The 20,792-nt window shown below is 42.3% G+C and overlaps 1 protein-coding gene across 1 annotated transcript in view; it reads right to left on the minus strand.

Moving 5' to 3' along the window:
• Positions 1 to 20,792, minus strand: part of HHAT (hedgehog acyltransferase) — a 216,953-nt gene that overhangs the window by 154,175 nt on the left and 41,986 nt on the right. Inside the window, exon 7 of the mRNA XM_077812196.1 lies at positions 3,353 to 3,503. Coding sequence (XP_077668322.1) covers positions 3,353 to 3,503 — 151 coding nt within the window. The remainder of the gene's footprint in view (positions 1 to 3,352; positions 3,504 to 20,792) is intronic.

The raw sequence follows: 20,792 nt of genomic DNA on the forward strand, positions 1-20,792 counted from the left end.
CATTACTAGGAACTCCTGCATGACTCTGCAACCCAAGCACCTCTGGTTCTATGCTTTAAGGACACGCGATGCTGGTGTAAGAGCAAAATCAATCTGTCCAACCTACCTGGAACAGGACTTAGTGAAATATTTACTCAGTTGATATACTTGCTTTGCGTGTGACATTAGCATTGTCCTCCTAATCTCTATAGCCTCAAACTCTACTATACCTAGGGGCTGCATGTATCTATCAATGCACGTATCATCATGCTTTTAGACTCTCTGAATGCCATCTTTAAACTGCTGTTTCACTGACAGTGTCTGCTTGTCACCACTATACTCTATTCTGTATTTGTTTTATGTATTTTCTAATATTCTATTCCCCACCTTAGCCCTGAGAGTCTTTACCAGCCTCTGATTTTTATTGTTCCATAAAGCCAGATTCTGGTGCAAGTCTCCATGTTGCACACCATTAAGAGCAGGCCCAATCCTATTAATACTATAATTCAGACACAGTTGGTGAGGGTAGTCATTGATGCCAGGTAACACACGAATTAAAAACAGAGTTTGTATCAGAATTAGACAATCACTGTCCCCTAGACCTCACAATACAGACTATTTTGCTTTCCAACTCTTTTGATACCCTGGATGCAGCCAAGATACATTACTGAAATTCTTGATGGGATGACCAGGTACACCTGAGATAGTCAGACCTCTAGACTGCAAACAAAGTCTGTTATTCTACCTTCCACCTCTGATGGTGATATTTCTATATAAGGCACTGAACACACAAAAAAGGATTGCAGCCCTGTGGATAGCAGTGATTCATGAGTTTAACTTTAAGGGTATGAGAGAATCATAACTCAGGGGATACAGAGGGCAAGCTATGTGAGATTTCTTAGATAACTGAAATTGACCCATAATTCACTAGTAGCCATGGGAAATTCTACCACTCATATAGCTTTCATAGCAACACATCAAATCAGCTGGACGTGAAATGATTTCAATACACAAATCCTATCTGTGAAATATCATATTTAATTATTTATTACCATGATTGTTCCCTATGCACATCAGTGAATGAGACATTTTGGCAAAAAACAACAGCACATTTTTCTTCTACTGTAAGATTTCAAACCAGTCTAAATCTGGTTGCCTAGTGGAACAAAAGTTTCTATGATCTCATAAAATTTGAAAATTTTATAACTAAAATATTTAATATATATTTTCGGAAGTGTACTGAAATCTTAAAGAAAGGCACCCACTCTAACTTCACAGTCAATAACAATTCTTCCATGGTCTATTTGTATCAAACACAGTAATATCATCTGTATTTGTGCTGATGTTCAATTTAGTTTACACTTCGGGAGCAATGCTCAGATTCCACGGAGTAATAATTGACACAGCAGGAAAACACTGGCTACTGGTTCAAACTCTGCTTTCAAAGTCCAGCCACGCCAAAAGGCGTTGCTATCAGCTCACAGGCTGGCAAAAAACAAAAGATTTCTTTTTCAACCTGAAGGGTCAAAAGTTCAGTTCACAGTTTCAAAGGAGAATCTAATCGGAAGGGGTCTCTTGTTAAGTAGCTTGGATTTTTAATTATTTTAAAATGTCTTATTTATTTCCCTCCAACCTCAGCCACATAACCTATTCCCCTTTTGAATGTTTTCTACTGCCACAAAGCAAAACCCTGGTAAACGATTAGTTTTCTTTGTTATGGTTAGCTTCTGGCATTAAAAAAAAATCATCCAAATCAGTCCTGATAGTAGTGCAGCATGCAGGCCTACTAATTTAAAGAAAGGAAAAGGAAAAAGTTTTATTTATATTACAACTGTACGTAGAGTCCCCAATCACATCAAGCCTCATCATGAGGGCCCTACCAAATTCACGGCCCCTATTGGTCAATTTCACAGCCATAGGATTTTTAAAATTGTAAATTTCATTAGTTCAGCTATTTAAATCTGAAATTTCATTGTTGTAATTGTAGGAGTCCGGACCCAAAAAGGAGTTGTGGGGGGGAAGGGGGGGTCGCAAGGTTATTGGGGGCGGGTGCGGTACGGCTACCCTTACTTCTGTGCTGCTGCTGGCGTCAGCGCTGCCTCCAGATCTGGGCAGCTGGAGAGCAGCGACTGCTGGCTGGGAGCCCAGCTCTGAAAGCAGAATTGCCGCCAGCAGCAGCACAGAAGTAAGGATGGCCTGGCATGGTATTGCCACCCTTACTTCTGCGCTGTTGCCTAGAGAGCTGGGCCCTCAGTCAGCAGCCGCCACTCTCTGGCAACCCAGCTCTGAAGGCAGCAGTGCAGAAGTAAGGATGGCCTGGCATGGTATTGCCACCCTTACTTCTGCGCTGTTGCCTAGACAGCTGGGCCCTCAGTCAGCAGCCGCCACTCTCTGGCAACCCAGCTCTGAAGGCAGCAGTGCAGAAGTAAGGGTGGCACGGTATGCTATTGCCATCCTTACTTCTGCGCTGCTTCTGTTGGGCAGCTGCCTTCAGAGCTGGGCGCCCGGCCAGCAGCCGCAGCAGCCCAGCTGTGAAGGCAGCACAGAAATAAGGGTGGCAATACTGCAACCCCCCTAAAGTAACATTTTGACCCCCCCTGCAACTCCCTTTTGAGTCAGGACCACTAATTTAAGAAACGCTGCTCTCCCCTGTGAAATCTGTATAGCATAGGCTAAAAGCATACAAAAGACCAGATTTCATGGTGGGAGTCCAGATTTCACAGTCAGGGACACGTTTTTTTCATGGCCATGAATCTGGTAGGGCCCTACTCATCATGCTAGGCCCCGTACAAACACACAGTAAAAAACAAGAACTGGCACCGAAGAGCTGATGGACTTAATAATTTAAAGCAATTTCTAAGCTTCACAACCACAGTTTTCATTTTGACTGTCCGTCATGTTTACTCAGACCTAGGGGAGACCAGAATTTCATGCTAAAATATGAACAAATATTGCTTTTAACATGCTAATGCTATGGAAAGTTTTCATATATACAGTTCTCTTCCTATTTAAGTGTTATAATCCACAACTCTCCTCACAGGGTAACTAATCAAGTGTTTCTTATCCTTCTCTGAATGAATTTTCAAGTGAAGGGTGTTTTTTGGACCAAGATTGAAAAATGATCATATTTCATAAATATCTAGAAAAAAATAGTCAGCTTAGTGGAGTCAAGTGGCCTGGATCTAATTCTAATCATTAAAATGATGAAAATCCTGAAAGGCGGCTTCCCTTTATCTCTGTGGCATGAAAAAAGTAATCATCAAACTGAAGATCTTGTAAAAGATGAAAAGTGAAAGAATAGTTCAGAACACACACACCATCAATACATTGAAAAATTACCGTCATATATCAATAATAAATTAAGCTTACTAACCGCCACATTCCAGTGAAACTGTGCATTGTGCTCACACAGCGAGGTAAAGCTGGAGGTTTGAGTCCATCCATTCGAATAATAAGAGCAGGAATACCAAAGAGAACCAGGTATTTCACATAAAAAAACAGTACTTGAGCTAATGCCAGGCCACCTGAAAGAGAACATGCCAACGCCTTAAAACAATAAGATAATGAAAAATTTTTAAAGCATTTTTAAAAATCTTACTGATTTTTTCCTCAAACAATCCATTATCAAAAAAACGAAACATTTTTTGATTAATAAGCTCTATGATACATACATTTTATAATATAAGAGCTATAATACACTTAATATAATATCTATGACCTTAAATGTGCACACAATAAAGTGGTATTCTTTCTAGTACGGAGATGTAACAAAGCATCAGCAGCTCCACTTTCAAAATCTCCATTTGGATTTCAGGTCTGGATTGGTATGATAAGCAATAATTGACTTGTGTTAAGCTGAAAAATCAAGATGTATTGACCTAGGATATAAATATTTACCTCAAGGGACAATAAATCTTGATGTCTGCCAAAACAAAGTCAATACACAGTCTGTACAGTATTATTACATACACTCTTCACTTGTCCCTCCAAAATGGGTACAAATACTGTTACCTTTGTAGTATCCTGGCAGGCCCAGAGAGAGCCCACAATGTCAGACTTCTTGTGTGCACTAATAAATCAGAGAGAGAAACTCTATACAACCAAACATCTTCCCAGAATATTCCTTCCTGGCTCAATATGAACACAGACTGCAGTACTGGATCTCTATCGCCACCATTCAGTATTTAAACACATGCCTTACTTTGAGCACATAGGATTGAACTGCTCACATGCTTAGCGATGGGCACATCTTAAAGTTGTGTACATAGTTAAGTACCTTGCTGAATCCTGGCCTATGTGATTTCAGGGAGCCCGACCTAGAGCACAGAAGTTCAGCATCAGAATCCCAGACATGGATTTTTTTGGTTATGTGCGTACCCATGGCCCAAAGCCAGAATATGCACAAAAAGGAGTAATCCTCATTTACACTGGCGTGAGTTCAGACAGTGAATTCACGGGTGTCAACCATGCCAATAAGGGCTGTGGAACTGTTCCTTCCATTTGCATTTTTACATAAAAAAATGTATTGGAGGGAAGACGGGGGATAGAGGGTTATAGGGCGATAAGCCTGATTTAAATATAATAAAAGTTGCCAACTCACACAATTTTAATAAAAGTCTTGTGATATTTGGTGTTTTCCTTCTGGGATCTTGTGATTACGTAAGAATCTCAGCTTTCATCAGTTAAAAAAAGCAAAGTTTCTAGCCTACATGACTGTGGAGTAAAGCTTGAAAAGGGTTCTCTGAAGACTCAAAAACCAGGAGGCAAATAAAAAGAACCCCCAAATTATTTTCTTCAAATCTCACGATTTTGGGGTACAATTCATGAGATTTGAATGTTCATAACTGGCTACACTGGTGGCACATTATTCTCCTCATGATGGTTTTGCTGAATAAAATTTATTTGACCAAATTTCATGAAGAAACAAAGGTCAGTAATACTAAACACAGGGGCACAGATCTTTACTCTAGTTGGTATTTATTCCTGCATACAGTCTTATTGAATGTAATGAGATTAGTTGCATGAATAAATGCTTACCAACTTTTAGAGCATGGTAAAACCTATCCCACTGTCGTCAAATTTCTGTCATATGGCAGAGCAAAAAGAAAAACCCAACATTTCAAAGAAGTTTTCTTCCTTTTTGACGCATTAATTTCTTCCAGTGCCATTAACAATCTTGGTATTTATTTTACTATGAATGTAGTTATTTTACTGGAACTTTGCACCAGACTTTACTACGAGACTAAACTTTCTATATTGGTGTGATAGGGCAGGGCCCACCTGGGGTGCCTTCCAACAGCAGGCCAGACAGCATGACAGTTATAGGTGTGCCTGCCTCAGTTTCCTCCTGGTCCGGCCATAAGAGGAACAGTCTGTCCAATTCAAAAGCCCACCTCTAGGCATAACTTATTCTTGTACATGTACAACCGTCTATAGAAACCTCATGATAAAACCATTCTCCCAAAATCCCAAAGAACAACATGTTCACAACAGTTCTCCATGCCCCCTCCCGAGACAGCATTTCTATCTCATCCTCCCAAGAGTCCATCTCCAATCCATTCCCGTACCCTTTTGTCTTTGTCCCAGGGCCCCATTCTCCAGGCCCCCAGCCTGAGAGGTTCCAGATTCAATTCTCCCCCACAACACTTCTCTGGTAGTCCCAAGACAGGTCTTGCAGGATAGGGCTCCCAGCAGCGTTCCACTCACCCAGGGTTCATGGCCCGTGAGTCCTACCCCAGCTCAGGGAACTTCCCTTCAGAGTTCTGGGCTCAGATTCATGCAGTCCTCCACTCAGGCCTTCTGCCAGGGGATCCTCCTGCAAAGTTCCACTTTCCCAGGCCTCCCTGCGTGTGAGTCCTACCTCCTGCTCCTGGAATCCAGCTTCCAGCATCAACCCTCTTGGCTCAGTTTCCCCTAACCAGGCTGGTTCCTCTTTGGGTTCCTAGGGCCATTGCATTGGTCCTGCTTTGAGCAGGGGGTTGGACCAAATGACCTCCTCAGGTCCCTTTCAACCCTGATATTCTATGATTCTATGACATAAGCTCTCCTATAACTCAGCAGCAGTTCACCAGCACTAGCTAGTCCTCACCAGTAAATTTCTCCACCTTTTGTTCTTCCCAGTGGCTCTCTGTATCAGCTCTCCTCTGCATCTCCTGTTTCCCCCTGGGGCAGCTTTTACCTGCGCCTTTCCTGACTCCCTTTAGGTGCCTTCTGTTAGATGCCCCCAACTGGGAGGCATCTAACAAGTCACTGGTTCATTGGACCCTGCTCCTTCTTAAAAGTACTGGTAACCCTGAGACAAAAAGTGATGTTAAAGCTAGATATCAACCCAGGATTCTAGATTTCTATAAATAAAATGAAGACTACAGTATTTTCCTCATGGAACATAGTAGCCTAGTAGTCAACCACATTTTCAGCCCAGAGTAAAATAAACAACCAAATTACAGCTTGGCTACCAGCCAACTAGCAACAAATTAGATTACTATTAAAGTGATCTACAATGCTACCTGTCTGGTTTGATTCCTGTCTGATTCAATTTCTCATTTCTGATCTAACAGTTTTTATTTTAAGACCTAAGTTATGATTGTCACCTGCACAAACTGCTTGCAAAAGCTTCAGCAAATTATGCAATGTATCTTCAACAATATGTGCTGCATTCATAATGTATATATTATGAATGTAAATAATGGATAACGATGCATCCTACAATATCCTAATGTCTGCATCAAAGGATGCATCACAACCTCTTCATGAGCAGCTCTATTAGCATCGTTTTCAGAACAAAGCTGTCTGACTCCAGACAAAGTAAGATTAAACTAAATCAGACTGGGAGCTTGAGACACCCAAACTACATTTCCCATGAGGCACTGTGGCAGCATTTCCATATCAATATATTTTGATTTACAGATGAAATATTTTGATTTCCAGCCAAAATATTTCAGTATTCAAATTTCTGTCAAAAATCAAAATTAGTGCTCCTAAGTAACATAAAGCAGGCCGAAGTGTATTACCAGTGAATCTAACCTTAAAAGTTAAAATTAAAAAGTGATTCAAGGTTAATATTAAATACCTTCCACTCATTAGCAGTATCGTTTACCTTTGGATTTCTTGAGAGTAAATAAGAGAATGTTTTCTGAGTGCCAGGACTAAAAAAATCAAGGTGGTTTTCAAAGCACATAGCCCTTTTTTCTGCTTCATAAATCATCTTCAACAATGTAAGTTCAGGAGTAACTGGCAATTTTCATTGGTGATTCATGAGAAGAACAGACTTCCCTTTTGAACAGCTACATTGACCCTTGCATTGTCACCAGTTTAAAGCAGTTGTTTCTGTCAGTAAATAGGACAGATATGACTAGGAAGATACATATAGTGCAGATACATAGAACTGCAGTGTGGTTTGAGGTAGGGTATTTAGTATGGGCTGGTTTTTTTTAAACAAACTGACTTTCCAGAACACCACCACATTTTAAAGGAATACTGACATGAAGCGTAAGTCAAACAACAAACAGATTTTCGAACAGCTTTCATCTGGTGGCTAAAGTCTCCCAGATTCTAAATATAAGGTTGTTGGGGTTCCTCTGCGGGATCTTCCCCACATTCAATACACTGCTCCTCTCTCCTGGAAAAGCCCAAAGGAGGGGGAAAATACTTCAAAAAACTCTGTGAGGGTCACCTCATGGAGCTGGAGCCACATTCTCTCCTGCAAAGGTTTATGGCCTAACACAGTGAGGTGTGTGTGGTGGGACTGCAGCCTGTAAAAGTTAAAAATGAAAACCCTCACAGATAATTAGCTCACCCTTCCATGCATATCCCCTTTGGCATCAAAACTCCCTCCCTCTCTCTGCCTCCCATGACAATGCACTAGCCCCCATCTCTGAGGAGCACAGAAGTCATGGAGAGGAGTTCAACATAACTCTTAGCATCATTAACTGCCTCTTGGATTTTCACCTACAAATTCACCAGGCCCCCAATAAGTATACCACAGTGAACAGCCACTCCCCTGATATGTTTCACTGATCTAGGTGCATGTCAATTACTCTGGGTAAAAAGAAAACATGGTTATTTAATTTATATACTCAGAACACTGAAAACATGTAAATTTGTCCTTTAACCATAAGGCTTTCCAATATTAACCTTCTGACAGAAGTTAATAACTACTGTGGGCCTGATTCTCTACTCTCTTACACAGTTTTAGGAGATCAATGAAGTTAAGCTGACATAACATTGTAGTAACCCAATGGAGAATCAAGCCCTGGGACCTTAACAGAAAACTAATAGCTTCTTCCAAGGGATTTCCTCACTTGCTCCCTCACAGCTCATGCCTTGTCTTTCTTAACCCTGAGTCCTGTTTAACAGGAATCAGCAGTTTGGTTGTCCTGAGTGGGCATACAGTAGAACCTCAAAGTTATGAACACCTTGGGACTGGAGGTTGTTCATAACTCTGAAATGTTCGAAACTCTGAACATTATGGTTGTTCTTTCTAAAGTCTACAAGCGAACACTGACTTAATACAGTTTTGAAACTGCTTCAATTAAACTATGTAAAATAAAATTGTATTTTTCATTAATCAATATAGGGCTTACTTAGAAGAAAGCAGGACTGATTCTTCTCTCCGTTATACCAGATTTACACAATGCAACTCTAATGATGTCAGTTACCCCGATTTTCCCTGAGACCTGAAAAAGGCCCATCTTCTTCAAATTGTTAATTATTAAATCAAAATATGTAATTTACCAAGCTCCGAATGAATACAGTAAGCAGACATTTACCTTCTGTTCACATTGAATTTATAATGACAGTACAAAAAATGTTAGGACCTAAGTCCCCAATGCCTGAAACGTTACAAACATAAGGGCCTGTCTACACTTGAAAACTGTTTCAGAACAGACTGCCTTACATGCACACACAAGTATTTGTTTCAAATCCTCTGGCTTTCTAACCCACATCAACCAACCCACTTTGGAAGCAGGTTTACTGAGAATCAGGATGATTTTTTTCCACAACAAGGTAGGTGTAGACACATTCCCATTCTGAAGCAACTGTTTCGCATCTGGCAGTCCTCCCACTGCTATTGTACACTGCTTTGTCAGCCACCTGGGTCAGCCTGTTTACTGGTGTGCCGTCTACTGCTCCAGGGTCATCTTGACCAGATGTTACTTCCGCCATTTCAGTGCCGCCGAGCAGTCAGGTATCCCCCACCCCTTTGCAATTCCAGCTCATAGTGAGTTCACACCTCCAGAGCTGCATGCCGACTGGACAGCAGCCGTGCCCTATGTTTTCACATGGCACTGTGCATAGGACTTCCTTGCCCTCCCTCCCCGTGGAGAGAAGTGCATCCAGACCCACCCAAACAGCAATCACCGACTGGAATACAGAGGTCTACGAGCAGCTATCAAATGAAGGAGAGGTGGCATTCCTGGTGCATGAGCCAGTGCCACAAGAATGGAAAGAAGTTTCAGCTGAGTTATAAGAATGTTAGGGACAACGCCACCTGGGTGAGAACTTCACAGTGTGCCTACTACAGGAGCTGGGCCCCATTTTTTGGTAGAGGTTCCACCAGCCAACCACAGCTTCTTGTGAGTTCCACCTAGGACTCCCGCTTGGATGCCAGCCAGGATACAAAAGCCAGAGGTGATTAACCTTGCAACACAGGATCTTGTCGGCCTGCTCAAGCCAATGAACCCCTAGGCTCATACAATGCTGGAGACCCCCAAATCACAGTCAGAGGGCCAACTGAATCACAACAGAGACCTAACCTGGGATGAAGACTTCTTCCAGTAAGTATTATGTGATATAATACAGTATAACTGTACAGGAGGATTTAAACTACTTACTTCTGGGTACTGCCAAGGCGCCACCATGATGGACTAGCCTCTCTGCCTCCTTGGCTTTTAACACTCCCCCCACCTAGAGCTCCAAATGGCAGCTGTGCTGGAGAATTAAAACAGTACCATTTATTTCTCAGAAATAACACACAACCCCTGCTCAAGTGTCCCAGGTCCTCCCCATGCCCCACCATGCTGCTTATTGCTTCTGCTCCCTCCCAGTTCTATTCGAAATGGCCACACTCTGTGGGTTACAAATGAGATGCATTGAACAGTCACACATTTATAGTAGCAGCAGATACAAGAAAGAAAAAGCCCCAGAATTTTTTTTTTCTGGCTCATAGTTTCTCAGTTTTAAGAAAACTTGAGTTGTTAGGACATAAGTCACCCAAATCAGGCTTGAGAGACATTTCAAAAAGGGTTTCAAGGCATTCATTCAGCCCCTCTCCCCTCCTCCTTTTGGTTTACTGCGGAATTCTATTTATTTTTCACTTTATGCTGATCCACAGATATTAAAAAAAAAAGAAGAAGTTAAGGCAAAGACAATGCTCTGTTTTGGACACACAGATTGCACAGCAACGCAGCTCCCTCACCACTGCCCATATAGCTTGTGCTTCCCTTCCACTGCCGCACCAGCTATAGGGGCACCTTCCTGGCAAAAAGCAGCAAGGCGTATCTTCTTGGTTTGCCTATTGCCTTTTTGATCAAAATCCTTCTCTGCCTTTTAGGGACACGCCTCAGGGTAACATCCTTGAACAGAATTGGTGCACATGCAATTACTAGCCTTCCCGTGCTGCCCCCTGCCACAACCCACTGGTGACACACAAAGACACACATGCAACCACAGGCCTGGACCTGCTGGTGCTCCTTAGCACTCTCTGCCCACCAGCAGTCTGCATAGGTGCACATACAATTATTAACCGCCACACCTGGTGACCCAAGAACCACATGCCCCTTCCCACAATGAATTCAGGGATCTTGCACAAACAGGGAAGAATGTCTGAAAACATCTGATCTCCAAGCTCACCCCAGCTTGGGAAAAAGCATATGGGAATGGAATTCTGAAACGGAGAAAAAAAACATTGGACCATTACTGTCATGGAGACTAGAATTTGAACAACGGGGTTAGCTTTTTCTTTCCCTCCCCAGCACCTGACATGTTGTAATGACCACAGACAGGGGTGTTATCTCTGGGGGAACAGAAAGAGGACAAAGGGTGAGAAAACATTTACCACCTTGCATCTGCATGCCAGCAGAGGGAGCAAGATGAAGGAGTGGAGGGCAGGTTTCCTTAAACAAGATACAAAGAGAGGGGGATGACGACAAGGGACTGGCTAAGGGCCTGCAGCTACTGGGGGTGATGGAGAGACAAACAGTCCTGCTTCAGAACATAGCGGGACTATGTTCACCATCCTAACCTACCCATGTCCTAGGGTTGCCAATTTTGGTTGGACATATTCCTAGAGGTTTCATCACATGACATAATATTTAAAGATTAATCTTTAATTCCTGGAGACTGCAGGGCAATCCTGGAGGTTTGGCAACCCTATCATGTCTTGCAGTCCTTTCCCTCTGAGAGCCTGGCATATCAGAATACATCCTTGACTCCCACAACACCAAGACACAGGCCAGTGAAGGGATTCACGCCCTGCTGGGGCACATCCCTGCAGCTTTGCCTGCGGATTAGTTCTCTCCTATCTGGCACCCCACCGCCCCTTCAGTTCTCACCTTTCTCTCTCACTCTCGACTCTGGTTCTTCCAGACCAGCTGGCAGTTCCAACAATCCTGTGCCATTTCTCAGTGACTACTAGGGAAACTCAGACCTGCCCTCTACAATGGGTTCCAGCCCGGGGACCTAATAATGAGCAGCCAAGGTCTACACAGTCCCCTTTCTTACTGCAGTTTCCCTGGGCTTCTTCCTACTCTGTCTTCTCAGGCTTTCTTTCCCCACAACTCCTCTGGGGTTAACCGTTCTTCCATGACTTATTCTCCTTTTGGGTTTTATGCTTCTAAAGAATGATTGCAGACATTCTCCTTGCAGCTTCCTGCTCTCCTGGCTTTACACTCACCAGCCTGCTCCTGCCCAGCTGGGCTTCATACTCAGTTAAGCTTGGCTCTCCCGCCAGGTGCAGCCAGATAACATAATTGGCCTCTCAGGCACATTAACCCCCTTCAGGGCCTGCATGGGGTACGAGCCTGTTCATAATAAACACCAGGAAGACCGCAGCACTCTGTGTTTCCTCCATGCTGCTTGACTGCTCTTTGAAAATGGCACTGGCTCATGAAAACAAGTTTATTGGTGGGGTGAAAGGAAAGTGATCATGGGATTTATTTAGTTTGACCCTAAGTCTCAGAATTTCTGACAAGTTTCCCCACAGAGAAAAATCTCAAAAAGGGTAGAGCCTAGAAGAGGTTCATTGCACCATAAGATGTCTTCCCAGAATGCTGAGCACTTGTTTTGAAACAAAGCAGCACCATGTGGACACAATGATCCCAAAGAGAAGTGGCTTAACTCTGGATAGGAAGGTGGGGTGGAGGTTCACACCACAGTTGTTGCAGATCACAAAACAAAAATAAACAAAATCTGAAACTCCTTTCAAGTATAAACATGCCCTAAACCTACCTGCCCTGAGTCATCCCATTACATTTGGATGGTAAAAACATTCTGTAAATATTTGCAGGATTGAGCCCTAAATAACCAACAGTTAACATGTGAGTAAAAAAAAATAAATACAGGGTATTTGTGCTTTGTAATAAAACTGGGTTAACGACCAATATCTGCAAGATCCTGCAAGAGGCCTTATAAGAATTCAGCTTTTTCTTGTTTCTTTTTATAAAGCAGTGAACTGCTCAATGTTTTAGAGAAGAAAATCTCATTAAGCTTCCTGGTTTATGTTTGTATTTCCAGTTTTCAAAACAGACATCAGATGCCAAATATTTTATCACATTCTCCTCATCATCTTGCAGGATGAAAAAAAAAAAAAAACAAGCAAACAGATTACTTTGTTAGCATTTCATTACCATTTAGATGGATGCACAGACACCACCATTTCAATAGCAAAACACTGTGTGCTTCTTAAGAATGCACTCAGAAATTCCTTTCCTGTTCATGAGGTTATTAGAGACACCAGACACAATACTCTACCATCTGGTTTACACAGAGCATTATGTAGACGTCACTTTTTTTATTATGTACGTATGTGAGGTTTCACTCTTTAAGGCATCCAAAAAATCCTATTTGTAATAAACCAACTTTCAGATAAAATGTCATCATTAACCTCTTGTATTGATGTCATTCTACATTATTTTTATATAAAGAACTCACACTTGTTATGTACAAGGGAAAATCTAGTCAGGAAGCCTATTTAATAAGTATAGCAATGACAATAAATTAAAACTGTCAACTGTACAGTCTTCACTAGAAAAGATGGTACTGAGTAAAGACTAGTGGGTTACACCCACAGCTGATGTAAAGTGGCCCATAAAATGCAAAAAATGTTTTCAAATTGTATGTATCTATTGTGTATGCACGCACACATGTATATAATGGCAACCATTTCTGTAGATGCACAAGGGATTGAACCAGGGACCTGCAGGGTCAAAAGTCTGAGTTGTTACAACTTGAGTTAAAGAGCCATGTCTCCATAGCTCAGAACTGTAACAACTCATTTCCTCTGTGGATCAGGAACAGAGGGAGAACCTGGAGCACATACTCAATAGTGGGTGATGCATACGTACATTGAATATACACATACACACAAACGTAATCAAGTTAGCTGAAATAGAACTGTTTAAAAATTATATCATGGCTCTTTCCAGAATCTGTATCCCCTCCCTGCCATTTTTCAGTTGAATTTTGGCTATTGCTACCTCCTGTAGTTTGTGAGACTGATGTCAAGCTTTTATCAGATGAGCTGGAAAGGGAGAAGTATTGAGTCACCATTGTATGTACCTATCCTTTTAAATATAAAAATCTATAAGGCTAAAGGTGGAGTAGTGCAAGTATACAGAAATCGACACTTTATAACCCTGAGGTTTTAGAATTAGATAAGTAAAACACACATGAATGTACTAGTGAAGAGCAGCAGTCATGCCCATTTCATCAGAACAGCAGAAGCCAATATTAGTTTCTCCTACCTAGACAGGGACTATAGCAGCATAGCTATAGCACTATACCCCAACTGGAGATCATCCTCAAAGAGGGGAGAATGGTATAAGAATAGAGACCACATACAACACAAATTACGTCTCTACTCTTACCTTTATGCTTACAACAGCAACACGTGAAGAAACACTGAACTGGGGGAGAGATCCTGGCCTGGATGGTTCCAGCTAGTAAAGATTGTAACGAGCATATGGTGAGAAAAATCTTTGCTTTGAATCCATTTAGCTTTAAGTTAGATATGAATCTGCATTTTATCTTTTATTTTCTTTGTAACCAATTCTAACTTTTCTGCCTCATTACTTGTAATCACTTTAAATCTTTCTGTAGTTAATAAACTTGTTTTATTGTTTTATCTAAACCAGTGTGTGTTTGGATTGAAATGCTGGGAACCTCCACTTGAGATAACAAGGTTTGTGCATATCATTTTGCACTGATGAAATGATGGACCTTATATGAGCTTGCATTGTCAAGTGGAGAGCTGGGCAGTACAAGACGCACATTTCTGGGGGAAGGTCTGGGACTGGGAGTTTACTGGGGTTGCCCTGTATGCAACTCATGAGTGGCTGGCCATAGCATTCATGTCATTCAGCTGGGAGTGATTTTGCACGCTACAGGCTGTGTGTGAATTGGACTGGAGTGGTTGTTTTCACAGCAAAGCAGTATAAAAGGCACTCCAGATTGGAGAATTGAAGGAACCCAACTGTTCAACAGTCCAGATTGTACCTTAGGGTACATCTTGTCAGGATCCTAACAAGGGCAGTTGGGACCAAGGATCAGAGCAGGGTCAAACATGAGGCTGTGAGTAGAGGAGGAGTTTGTGGTCAGGTTCCAGGACAGAGTCGATACCAAGGGGTCAGAGTCCAAGTCAGATTTCTGGGTCTGGATCAAAAGGCAAAGTCCAAATCAAGCTAAGGTTGAAACTACGAGTTCAAAAACAAGAATGGTTGTACCAGCTACGGGAGCCAAGTGTGTCAAGTAAACAAACATTTCTGTACCTTTTAAAAGACAACTGATATGGCCCCTTAGTGCTACTTATTTTATGTTTTATACTACTCCAAGTATTGTAATCTAGAGATCCCTGTCTGTGGCATGTATCATGGGAAAATCCACAGTGCTTACTACCACCTTCTGGCTTTTTCTATTATTTCCTCCACAAACACACACAAAAAATCCTTAGCTCCGTTTAAGGGTTGCTCTACAACAAACACATGCTGCCTTTAAACCTATCGAGTTACTTTGCTGAATATACTTAATTAAAAACACTCATCAGGTTATTATTTATCCCATCCCCTCCTGCCCCCTTTGTTTGTCTCACTCAATCCCACCTCCATGCCTTCTTCTACACCACCCCATAAACCTGGGTCAGATTTCTTACTCTCCAAATGTTCTTCCTCTCTCCACTCAGATATTTTCTAAAACCCCAACTGCTCCACAGGAACTATATATGCTAACAACAACATGCAACATTGCTCTCTGAATTACTGCAGCACCTGTATGTGTTTTATACAAGCTCCTCAAGAGCAGAGATTTTTTGTTATGTACATTCTAGTGAAGCATCATGAAAATCTTTGGCTGACAGCCACCAGGAGATCACAGATCCACTCTCCCCCTCTCGAATTGCACCACAATGGGGTCCAGACCCTTTGAGGAGGACTATAATCTCTCTTTGGCTCAGCAGTGTTTTTTTTTCTACTCACTGATGTTACTGGGGAGGAACTGGAGGCAAGGGTTACTATGGGGATAATAGGTGTGGGTCTCTTGGGCTATGAGAGGTTACACCATATTAAGAGAGTGATGAGCTGGTTAGCTTTCTGAGCTTCCTTCAGCACAATTGATCATGAGGGTGTTGTTGGCACACCTATGGTCCCTGGAGGCCACACACAATAGCTCTTCTCCTGAGAGAACTCTCACATGTGATCACATAAGGTTCTCCTCCGCCACGCCTCTCATTCTATGTGTATGCTATGCAAAGCCATTAGGAGAGTCAATGAGGAGATACAGGCCAAAGAGTTTTCAATGTGACATTCACAGATGGCAACCAGATTCATGGCTCTTTCTCACCCAGCCCAAAGAGTGCAGCAAAGCGTCTTTCCCAGCATCTGAGCAAGACCGGGGTATGGATGGGAGCAAGATTGCGGAGACACAATCTGGAGAAGACTGAGGTCATTATGGTGTACTCGGGTAATTATCTGGAGGACTTCACAGAGGCTAAGTCACACCCTTCAGTTGAGTGTGTTTGAACCTGGTTTGTAACCAAAGTTATCAGCACAGAGATCTGATTAAAGTCTCAGCTGCTCTTAAACAACCTCTGTCCAGGAGGGTGCGACATTTCCCCTTGGACGTGCAGTTTGCCCCCATGGTTTGTGCTTTGCCACCTCTAGACTGGAATATAATAATGTGTTCTATGTGGGGCTACTCCTGACCAGACATGCCAAACCCGCAGAAAAAAAACGCAGAAATTGGGCTTGTTTGTGGCTTAATTGGCTTGTGAGTTGCTTGTTGGCTAGTTTTTGGCTTGTAATTTGTTTGGCTTGTAGCTTGTGCTTGTTTGGCTTGTAGCTTTTTTTTTTTTTTAAATCAGCTCCCGGCAAGCAGGAGTAAGGGGGGGGAGAGAGTCAGGGGTGCACAGCAGGCCAACCACATTCCCAGACTGCACACATGGGGGGATCTAGTCACATAGAGTGTTGGGGTTCTTAGGGATTGGCTTGTTTCGGCCTTGTTTTGAAATGGGATTAGCTTGATTTTTGGCTTATTGTGAAAGTCAGGGTGCTTATTTACCGCATGAAAGTTGGTAACTGTGCTCCCGACATGCATTCAAAGCAGCGTGAGGTAGCTAGCTTGTTAAATAGAATATCTCATTGTGATCACATGGCATTAGTTCTCCAGTATCTGAACTGGCTGCAGGAGTAGAGGTGTTTTTTTGGCCCTGGGACTTTCCTCCCTGAGACATACTGCTGCAGGTGAGATCAACAGAGGTACCTGTGCTGGAGTCCCTCTTGTATCAAAGAAAAGGGGCTAATGGCAGCACATTCTGTGGGAAGAACTCTCACTTTGAAATTCACTCCCCTTCCACTCCCCAGTTCAAAACAGCCCAAGCTGATTGGCCTTCCAGACATCTGTTTGAGCTGACATTACAGAGCTACAGCAAGTGGGATTTATGTATGGGAAAGAGCACACGGTGCAGGAGATTCTGATGTGTGTACTGACTGCTGGAAGGAATAGGGAAAGGACAAGTGCTGCTGAGTTGGGTTTCATAATGATTTTTGAATTGTATTTTTAGTTAATGGCAAAGACACATGAATCCCCCAGTGAGCATTCTTTTATATTGTTGTATTTAAATCCAGATAATTAATTAAAATTAATACAAATAAGGGAAAATATAACAAAACAGCCATAGATTTTGTGCAATTTGGTTAAGGAGCCTAAAGAATGAATTTCTGCTTTCCAGTTATAACAGATAAGGTTCCCTAAAAATAATCAATGTGAAAAGCTCAAAATGCTGCTGCCCAATTAGGGCAGCCCTCCAATAATCTTGCCTTTAAATGCACAAAATCCAAAGAAGAATGCAGAATGGCACTTGCTTTCCTACTTAAAGATTTGATGCACTGTGAAGGTAATTTGCTAAATCTCAAAGAAAGTTGCTGATCATACTATTTCAATAGCTCACTGATCCATAAGGCTCACTGCATTACTGCTCAGAGCTACAGTGGCTGCCAGGAACATTTATGTCCATAAATAGATGACCAGACATAAATTAGGAAGTGTCGGTGGAAGAGTAATACAGGAAAACAGTGAGGGAATGGAAAGAACGAACAGACAGGTTATTTACTTTAATCATCTATGCACATTTTCCAGTATTATTACCATCAATGTATTTAACCTAAAGTTTGAGAGTCACAAATATAATTGCAAGCAACAGTAATTTCAACAGAGATTTCAGGGCTAAATAAATACTCCACAGCACTTGTATTTAAATAACAATATCAATTCAAGAGACTTTCTGTGTATCATTGTTCATCCCATAGGCAGTCTTTATTAACTGATATACACTGCACTGATATACTTTTCTCTGAGTTTATTATTTTGCAATATGCAGCTCCAGATAGCTGAACAATTCTATGCAAAGAAACAGTGAGCAAAGTGCTCTGGAAACATCAGAACTACCATACCAGTTTAGACCACTGCTCCATCCAGTCACATATCCTTTCTCTGACAGTGGCCAGCACCAGATGCGTCAGACACACGTGTGGGAAACGCTGCAATAGGCTGTTATGAAATAATCTGCCCCTAAGGAAAGTTTCTTCTTAACACTCATTAGTTAGCGTTTGGCTTATGCCCTGAAGCATGACGATTTAATATCACTTCCAGACTTTTGGGGTTTCTCTCAAATCCTCACTAATGTGCAATTCTGCGTGTTCTAATTAGTCATAAAAATGTCCTATCTTTTTAAAAAATCTTGCTAAGCTCTTGGCCTTTATGATATCTTGTGGCAATGAGCTCCACAGGCTAATCGTGCATTGTGTGAAAAACTTTCTTTTTCCATTTATAAATTTGCTGCCTTTCAGTTTCAATGATCCCTTATACTTTCATTATAAGAAAGGGAAAATACCTTCTCTGAAGCCTTCATTATTTTTGTGTAACTTTATCATGTCACTTCTTATTCATCTCCTCTCTAAAATAAACTCTTCCAATATTTTCTCTCTTTCTCTCTCTCTGCATAGGGAAGTTCTTCCATCTCTGTAAACATTCTTGACACCCATTTTTGACCTTTCCACTATTTTTGCTATATCCTCTTGTAGACTCTCTTGCCAGCTTCCTGTGTCTGATATACTTCAAGTATTTATTGTTACTTGGTTTAATCCCCTTCAAATTCCATCGCAGCCCTGCTAATTCCCTTATTACATATTGACTGCTGTAGTTTATGCTCCTTTCTATTGGCTATGCTCACATTTTAGGGAGATGAGCTGGAAAAATTGGGTCATAGACATAAGAAAAGACTATTTTGTCCAGTACCTTGCTGAGGAAAGAGAGGCTGGAAACTGGAAGGTACCTAGCAAGTGAAAGGTCAAGCAAGGCTACAACACAGTTTGAAACCCTTAGATCTTCTAATGATTAATATTCTAGAAGTCCCACAGAGGGTGTGTCTACCCTGCAAAAAAACGACTCGCAGCAGTGATTCTCAGACCCTGGATCAACAATCTTGGGCTCATGGAGCTCGTGCAATGGGGCTAAAAATAGCAGCATAGACCTTTGGCCTTGGGCTCTGAGACCCACCCCCTTCACCGCTAGAGCCCTGCATGGATACAAAATGTATATCCACAGATCCGGCTATCCACGGAGCTCTACCAGGCTTTACCAGGAACCACAGTGGCAAAAACAGCAGCATGGTCGGGCCAACACTCACAAAAGCCAACACCCCACTGGGGCAGCTCCTCCGGCGTGGGGCGTGGCTGTCTCACCTCCAGCCCCACCCACTGGGGTGGGCAGCTGGCTCACAGGTGGCTGTCCCCAGTCGGACTAGTGTGTGCAAGTGGCTCGCATGCTCCCGGACAGGAGTCCCTTCCACGCAGCGGTCTGAGTATCCTGTCCGGGAGCATGCGAGCTGCTTGCACACACTAGTGCAACCTGGGGCAGCTGTCGGTCAGCCTGGTGCCCACCCCAGTGGGCAGAGCTGGGAGCGATACAGCCAGGCCGGAGGAGCTGCCCATGCAGGGTGCTGGCTCCTGTGACCGGCAGCCCAACATGCTGCTGCTTTCACCACTGCCGTTTCTGGTAGAGCCCCGCAGCTCCGTGGATATCCACCTTATATCCACAGACAAGTTCTGTATCCACACAGGGCTCTACTCCTCTGGTTTCATAGTCTTGGCTCCAGCCTGAGTCTGAATGTCTACACTGCTATTTTTTAACCGCCGTAATATGAGCCCAGCAAGCCAGAGTCAGCTGACCCAGGCTGAGACTTGCTGATGTAACTCCATTTTTTTTGGCAATGTAGACATAACCATATAGACAGGTTAGGTTAGCTCAGCGTATGAAGAGATGAGGTCAGTGTTGGCTTTCATGAAGACAGGTATGAGAGAGGAGAGAAATGGCTAAGGCTGTGGAGCTGCAAGTGAATCCAGAAGGAATGAGGTGGCTTAATCCCAGGAAGATGTAATGTGACAGTAATACAGCGAGGGTGGACGCTGATTTATAACCAAGAGCAGTGAGAGAGGAGAAACAAGCTCTGCTGAAGTTTCCACCTAAGCACATACCTGTTTGAGTCATACATGAGGACTCAGCCAACAAATCAGCAGATTTTAAAAGCAAAAGCACTTTTCAATAAATTCATTAACACTGAAGTGTAAACGCTTCTTGGTGTTGGATGGCATTTGAACCTTTAGCTTTGGGCTTCACAACATACTATCAGTGTGCAGGTATCTAGAACAGTCACATACCTTTCTGTGCATTATTTAGAGAAACTCACTTAACTAGTTTCCTGCTACAAAGGAGACAATATTTATCTTGATGATTGATACCTGCTCGCCCTAGGCGCTATTTTATTTCTTAGTTCTATGTATGTGTGAGGGAGTGAATAACGACAGTGAATAATGGACAATGTACTCCAGGTAATGTTAACATTTCTGTGCTGCTCTTTTGTTAGCTTTCATTTTTAAAAAACCCAAACTACCGTGTTTCATTTACAGTACATCTGTGACACAGCAGAAAATGGTTCATATTTTTAAATGCTTTGACATTTTTAAATTAACACTGTTACTATATAAACATTTTATATGCTTATAGCTGTACCTTGCAGGGACGTTATACTGAACCTTTTTATGACCAAA

The sequence above is a fragment of the Eretmochelys imbricata genome, chromosome 3, assembly GCF_965152235.1.
Source record: "Eretmochelys imbricata isolate rEreImb1 chromosome 3, rEreImb1.hap1, whole genome shotgun sequence".
NCBI classification, from domain to species: Eukaryota; Metazoa; Chordata; order Testudines; family Cheloniidae; genus Eretmochelys; species Eretmochelys imbricata.